This window comes from Cibotium barometz, chromosome 45, assembly GCF_041138505.1.
Source record: "Cibotium barometz isolate CiBa-2024 chromosome 45, ASM4113850v1, whole genome shotgun sequence".
NCBI classification, from domain to species: Eukaryota; Viridiplantae; Streptophyta; class Polypodiopsida; order Cyatheales; family Cibotiaceae; genus Cibotium; species Cibotium barometz.
In genome coordinates this window covers 2,773,388-2,781,433 of record NC_141090.1, presented here as the reverse complement: position 1 = coordinate 2,781,433, position 8,046 = coordinate 2,773,388, and the positions used below count along the sequence as shown (strand labels likewise).

Here is an 8,046-nt window from a genome sequence, read left to right as displayed (position 1 = left end):
TCTTGAAGGATCTTTGCAACTAGTGTTTGAAGTTGCAAGTTGGCCACATATGACAATATAGTGATGAAGGCTCTCTAAGTAGATGGGAGAGAATCCAAAAGCAACATTGCTTCAGAGTCTCTAGTATGGAACGACCAGAGATGGAGGCCATCTAGACGACACTACCACTAGTGCAAGAATTGGATAGTGAACTGATTGGCCTTCATTCAACTTGCAGTCAACCAAGTGTTTCAAAAGAGTCATTTGAGACACCAAATTGGCGTGCTTATATGTTGAGCGAAGCACATCCCAGATAGTCTGTGAGATGGTGAGTCCTAGTCATTAGGACCCGATGATCAACCAAGGTGAAGGATGAGATTCATCCTTGTTGCAGCGACATCATGTTGTTTTGCCAATTTGCTTGAGTGCCAGGATCCGTGTTACTTGGATCACGTTCAGATCCATCAACTATTGGCCAAAGAGCGGCATGCTTGAGCATAAGCTCCATGCAAACGTGCCAGGCCAGATAGTTTGCACCAGCTAGTTTGTCAAGCATGTAGGTGAGATTAGAAGCACGTGCCTATGCAGCAAGTGCATCAACATGGGCGGGATTGTGGTTAACAAGAAGCTGCTCAGGAGACACCATTGATGAGAGTGTCCGAATCACCTAAACAAAGGGGTGTTCAGGGCAAAGATGGAGAGAGAAGAAACAGATCCGTGTTACTTGGATCATGTTCAGATCCATCAACTACTGGCCAAAGAGCGGCATGCTTGAGCATAAGCTCCATGCAAACGTGCCAGGCTAGATAGTTTGCACCAATTAGTTTGTCAAGCATGTAGGTGAGATTAGAAGCACGTGCCTATGCTATGCAGCAAGTGCATCAACATGGGCGGGATTGTGGTTAACAAGAAGCTGCTCAGGAGACACCATTGACGAGAGTGTCCGGATCACCTAATCAAAGGGGTGTTCAAGGCAAAGATGGAGAGAGAAGAAAGAGACAAAGCCTATGTTTCTATCTAGATACCATGTGAAACTTAGGCTTGGCATAAGAATAGAGTGTGATGTGCTTGTAGACACGATGATGTAAACAAGAAGTATATTCCAAGAAGCCAAACGATTGTATTCATGCAAAGTTGGTATGAGCCTATTAAGTTAGTTAGTAGGACCTTTACACGTTACGGTGTAGGTTCATTCAACTAAGGTTAAACTACCTATAGTTACTAATGCGTAACCTTTCACACTTGGTCATGCCAAAAAAAGAAAAAAGGGAGTCTTGCAATCGAATATCGCAGCTAGTGTGCAACTACAGACCGACTACTCCACCCAGCTATGGTTAAAAGCGCGCTCCAGAAAAATGAAACCCACCCAGATCATCGGCCCTCAATTTATTAGTTTCCTGTCGACCATGCCGCATCTTTGGAAGTGTTATATCTTGATGCAGCTTGCATTTGTATTTCTCTCAGGCAGAGTACTTGGAACTCGTGATGTGGGACGGCGCGGAAGTGTTCGTGCGGCTGTAACGAACAAGACGAGCAATGGGACTATGTTGGCCCTTTTCCACCGTGACTCCGCAGCCTCGCCTTTCCTTCCAAAACGTACCACAGATCAGCAGCTTCTGCAAGCCAGGTTCCAGCGAGACGCCGCACGCGTTTCCTTCATTAACCGCGTTTACGTCAACAATATGACCAATTTTACGGCAGTAGATGAGCAAGGCTTATCGGTGGGTCCGCGGCGCCATGCGGCGCACACGGACACCGTGATGCTAGTTGGCCATGGCAACTATTACACCACCTTGGAAGTGGGCACTCCTCGCAGGAGCCTGCACTTCAGCATAGACACAGGGAGCGATCTCACTTGGATGCAGTGTCGCCCGTGCGACAAGTGCTACCCACAGGACGACGCTATCTTCGACCCTAGGTTGTCCAGCTCCTACAAGCCGGTGCCTTGCTTGTCTAATGCCTGCAGGTCGCTTCCCGAGAACTCCCGCGCCTGCGCAAAGGACATCTGCCAGTTTGAGGTGGCGTACGAGGACCAGACCCTCGTAGATGGAAGCATGGCCTGGGAGAGGATTGAGTTCGGTGGTTCGTGGGTGGTTCCGGAGCTGCCCATGGGATGCAGTCACTCTATCGACTCAGAGACGCAGGATGGCAAGGTGGCGGGCGTGCTGGGTCTAGGCATGGGGCGCCTCTCCCTCACGGCCATGTTCCTCTCTCGCTTCTCCTACTGCCTGCCCGGCCCGTCTTCCAAAGCTCCTGGTTACCTCATGCTCGACGGTAGTCCCACCAACTCTGGTGCAACCTCCTCCTTCGGCTACTACTACAACTTCGCCCAGCCAACTTTCTACTACGTGCCCTTGGTGGGACTTACCGTCGCCGACCGCCGCCTCGACATCTCTCCCTCCATCTTCGCCATCGCCCGCGACGGCCAAGGAGGCGTCGTTCTTGACTCTGGAACAGAATTCACGCGCCTCCCGTCTTCCGCCTACACCGCCCTACGCGATGCTATCCGGGAGCGTATGTCGCCTAAGTACCGTCTTTTATCGGTCAGCTCTAAGTCCACTTTGGATACCTGTTATTACCTGCCCTCCGGCCTCGACGCCGCCTCTGTACCTCCTGTGCATTTTCACTTCGAGAACGGTGCCATAGTCTCGCTCTACAAGCGCAACATACTTGTGTCCCTCAGCTCACGAACCTACTGCCTCGCCTTCACGTCAGCCGGGCGACAATTCACGGACTACATCATCGGCAGCCATCAACAGAGAGGGTTCGGTGTCACCGTAGACCTAGCGGCAAAACGCATTGGGTTTGCTTCCGGGCACTGCTAAACTAACTTTCACAAGTGCAGATTCGCGCAAGAAGCTAGGGGAAGGGGGGAAGCGAGTATAGCCTTCAATACATTGTACGTCAGAACATTTATAGGAAAACCTTCTCGTTATAATTGGAAGAGGAAATTGACCCACTGCTTGAAAAGGTAACGTTTTTAGGAATGAAAACCTAAGGTTTCATGTGGAAAAAAATAAAAAAATCAAATTTAATATTTTGTGGAGTTCGGTTCACAGCTTTCACGGCATGAAAACCTAAGGTTTCACGTGAAAAAAATAGAATTTAATATTTCGTGGAGTCCTGTTCATAGCATGAAAAAGTAACTTTTTTCACGGCATGAAAACCTAAGGTTTCACGGAGAAAAAGAAAATCAAAATTTATAAAACTTGTAAAGTCCATTCACGTGAAAAGGGGTCCGTCTGAGAAAAAAAAAGACTTTGCAAAAACCCCCCTGTTTGGGGTCCGCATCTCCTAAACCGTATATCCGATAAAGGCACTCTAGGGCTCATCGGAAAGCTGACATCGAGCTCTTCGACTTTGGACTCAATCGTCCGAAGTCAAAATCGACCATTTTGGCCTCCGACCAGCAGCCTCAAAATTTGACCTTGAAATCGAGGTAAAAAATAGTCCAAAAACCATGAAAAATTGCAAAAAACAGCTCGAAAATGACAAGCCATATTCGGGCTACTTTTTGAGAGGGTCTAAACGACAAAATCATGGACAACTCCGGGAAACAAAGTTGTAGTAATCAAAAAATACTACAACTCCCTCATACAGAATTTTTCAAAATTCCTGTTTTGTAACTCTCAAAAATGTGCTGTGAAATAGGGGAAAAAATCTCATTTTTTTTTGTCTTCACAGTGATGGAAAATAGGTTTTAGGATCTCTTCTTCCATCTAGAAAGTTCCTAGCATACACTTTTTCTAAAAAAGCATCTTGAAGGGGTCGTTCATGTGCTTATAGCACCTAAGCTAATTAGGGCAAATGGACCCCCATTTGATCCAACGAAAGTATAAAAAGAAAAAAAAATTGAGATTGCTCAATATAAGGAGCATTTAGGCACTCTGACATGGCCACGATAGAGGGATTGCCAGGGATCACACAAGGATTGAACCCAATGGCTGACATCCTCGAGCCATTGAGATCTATGCCACAAATTCACCTCCCAATGCCATTGTCCATGCCTATAACAAACGTGTCATCGGGTTTTACACCCCTTATCACTTCTATCCCACCGGGCTTTGACCCTTTTGCCTAACATTCCCGTAAATCCTATAAGTACCAACCCTTTCTTGGATGCCCACACCTTGGACATACTGACTAGTCTAGGAAGGGGGGTGGCCCAAGGACTCACTGAGTCTCTTCTACCAAGAGCACTCACATAGGCCTCACTGATTCATACAGAAATACGACCGTACAAATTTTCAAAATTATGGAAAAATATGACAGAACAACAGACCCTCTTCAATTTTTTCAAATGTTTGAAAAACAGAGATGTGAAGCCTTTGGAAGTCCGAACTGCCCCACTAAGGTACATACGTTGAACTTATGCTTAGAGGGAAAAGCTAGTCGATGGTTCATCGCATATTGATGCCCGCGATTAAGACCAACTTCAAAACCTTAAAATCAGCCTTTATACATGGCTTTTCCAGACAGATTCCTGACAATGTATGCAAGAATCACTCTCTAATGATCTGTCATCTTGACCATAAAGGACACCGGTTGAATATCTGTGATGCCTAAGCTATGAACCATTTCTTTTGACAACAACACATTAACTACGGATCCTTGATCAATGAAAACTCCAAGGACTGCCCCTTCTTTAAATGTTACCTATAACTTTTGAAACTGTTCATTATAGTCCGAAACTGGTTCTATTGAGCCACATTAAATTGTGTTCATTTGACTATTGTTGGGATGAATATCCACCACCAACTATAATTAGGAACTAATTATAGAAATTGATCCAACATGATATTAAGCTTCATCTTTTGCAAATCTTCCCATACTTGGTTCCAGACCCTCTGGCTACTCCTCCCAATTCTAGGGTTTACCCTTTGTCCTTGGTTGATTCTGATTTCTCATATTATCATTGGGTGTTGCACCCTTATGACTGCCATGATAGCCCTATGAAGTCTCCACTTCCTCCAAAATTGACTGAATCTACACTAAATTAATTACCAAAGATTGAGTTGAAGTGGACCCCTTTGTTTGTGTTTTCTGGAGTTCCATATGATGTCACTACCAGATCGAACACTCTATCTTCCAATGTCCTAGGTGCCTTACAATACTAGCACTTAAAATCTACACCAAGTTCCCCTCCCCAACCTCCTCCGCTATAAGGGCAAGCCTATGGTATGCCCGTAGTGGGCTACTTAACTGGTGCTATGTATTGCATTCAAATTACAAACTGAGTTTGATCTATCTAGCACTATGGACAATTGAATCTGACATTATAGCGACAAGCCTCCTTAGCATGAATGGTGGTTTGGCATATAGCATAGTAGGGAATAAAGCAGACATTCTTCCTTGGTATAATCTTGCTTATAACACTTCATACTCCACACATCGAATCCGGGCCTAGATCTAGCTCCTCTTGCTATTCCAACCTGAAGCTTAGCTCATGCTACCACCACAAGTCTTTCTTTAACTATCTTTGGCTTCCAAATTTTCTTCTTTTGGTTCTTGTGCTTGGATTCTAAATCTTACTTTGCATTCAAGTCATCATCTCTGAAGTGGCTTCCTCTTGCTCATGCTCTAAAGAATCCTCTTGAGACTTTGTTTTCCTCTTCTTCGAAGTGTAACTCTTCCCTAAACTACATTCCGATCTTCAAGCAGCTTCCACCAAACCATAAAATCCACTGACTCTAAGATCCACAAATACTACCATACGTTTCAACTGCCTCTATAGTCCCCAAACAAAATACTCTCTTATAAGGGCCTCAATTGGTTGATCTCGATAGGATCAACCCAAAACTGCATAGTAGCAAATTTGGCCACATAATCTTCCACTAGCAAGTTCTTATGTTTCACATAGTGCAATTTCTCTAAGATCTATGAAGAGTTCTTGTCCTTTTGAAACTGATGGAGAAAGGCATCGTGCAAGTCCGTATTACTTGGAAATGTGTTGGGGCCATACTACACATGCCAATTTATTTCTTGTCCATCAAATGTGCCACTGAATGTGTTGTACTTTTGAACAACAGTGACCAGTAAGTGGCATGCCATTGGCCAATCATGTGTTTTCAAAATTTTCCATGTGTGTGTCTGAATCCTCCTTCTTCTTACCATGGAACTTTGGATACTTAAGAGACGCACGTTGGGTTATGGCTAAAAGTTATAGGGGCAAGGTTGTGTCGAGAAGGCCATGTGGATGTAAAAACTTTCTCAAACTTGTTAGAGCTCGAGTGATGGTAGGATATGTCAAAGGAAGTTCTGCACCTACTTCGGCAAAAGAAGAAATCCAATAATCAATAAATTTTGAGCTGCATGAGAGGTTACTAGTGGTGGAACATTGAAGTTGACCATGTGTGAACTCTCCTTTGAGTGAACACTGATAGTATCTTTCTTGAGACTGACACACTGGTGCCTTCATCTTCCTCTCTATAATAGAGACATCATCGTTGTCAACATCATCACTTTGATAACCAGTGTAGCTTGTTGATGCTCCCGAGACGAGTATCATAACACCATTTCTGATCTGTTCATCAACAAATAATCTAAAAATTTGCAAGCGGCTAATAACAGTAATTGACACACTCATTTTCCAACAAAATAAGATTTTCCACATCAGATTGAGCATGAATAGGAAACGCAACCGGATAACCCATGAGGATTTCTAAAATAGGTTTAAATTTGAAAAATGGAAGACTCTTAAAAGACCTAATGACAAAGACCCTTGAAATGTGGTCACTTCAATGTAATAAACTAGTTGCCACATAGATTAGCAAAATAGCGATGTACGAGCTAGAGGAAACCTCTTCACAGAGAAAAAACACATCATGTAGAATGGAGTGATAAATGTCATCTTGATTTAAATGAGAACAAAGGAAAATGGAAGGAGGACTTAACAAAAAATCAAAAATCTACCACTTAATTGGCAAGGGCAGAGAATCCACCTGTACCAACTCTATGCAGCACATGTGTCATACATAGAGCCATAGCAGGCAGCAACAATGACGTATCTTCTAGGTGTCTAGTGGCTCTATTAGTGGTGGGTGGTGGGTGGAAACATGTGGCTCTCTGAGCACTTAAAAGCATAGACCATTCTTCCCAAGGAAACACATACCTTCATGGGCATGGAAATGGGCACATGTGTATATGGTAGGAAACTATAGAACTCACAATACATGTGCAAGAAAGAGAAAGACATGAATGTTGCTAACTAAATAATCCACAATGACTCTCATGTACATTAATACATATATGACTCCTTATAGTTTCTCTTCATATCACGGTATGTGAATAAGCCCGAAAGTAATAAGAGTGTGTGCACACACTGTTCATTACACCTGGAACACTCGATGGGTTAGATTCCCAATCCAAATATCCAACCCACATAGATGATAGATATATGCCAGAAATGAAATCCTATGAGGTACATGCAATACCATGCTATATCATACAATATGAATATATGGAACCATGAACCAATAATGAGATCCACACTCCAAGAGCATGGAGTGGACCATGTAAAACTGCCACATAAAAATCTACATGAAGCTCCAACATTTGCATCATGGGCAAGAAATAGTCAACCACCATAAATATATGTTGATGGAAGAACCTCTTGCAAATTAAACTGGTACATATAACAATGTCAATCCTCCAATAGCTAGGACACATGCATACCACCAAAAGAATAAGTCCATCAAGCACATAGTGAAAGATCATCATCACCATAAAACCATGCCGAATAGGATCTCAGCAACATTGCATCAAGAATGGCATGGATGGTCGGATCATCCTCCTAAGAGAACACCATCACATCGGAATGATCCACAAAAGGTTCAAGATCAAGGGTATGATCCTCCACTAGAATATCATCCACAGCATCATAATACTCTAGCTTAGACACAACATCATAATAGATATCGTCGTCAAGAATGATCATCATGATCATCATGACTATGATCCACATGAATATCATCATGAAGAACATGTGTGTCATTGATCAAAGTGATATCATAAATTTTCTCCTTCCTCCCTATGCGTTGCATATCACAAGAAGTACCCTCAAGAGAC

The 8,046-nt window shown here is 43.4% G+C and overlaps 1 protein-coding gene across 1 annotated transcript; it reads left to right on the top strand.

Moving 5' to 3' along the window:
- The first annotated feature begins 1,385 nt into the window (after positions 1-1,385).
- LOC147612317 (aspartic proteinase nepenthesin-2-like) lies at positions 1,386-2,804 on the top strand. The gene has a single exon (XM_086782883.1). It carries the CDS (start codon positions 1,386-1,388, stop codon positions 2,802-2,804), a length of 1,419 nt encoding a protein of 472 aa, XP_086639009.1.
- Positions 2,805-8,046: the final 5,242 nt, after the last annotated feature.

Coding starts and splice junctions, on each gene's coding strand:
- LOC147612317 (XM_086782883.1), top strand. CDS start 1,386: ATGCCGCATCTTTGGAAGTGTTATATCTTGATGCAGCTTGCATTTGTA.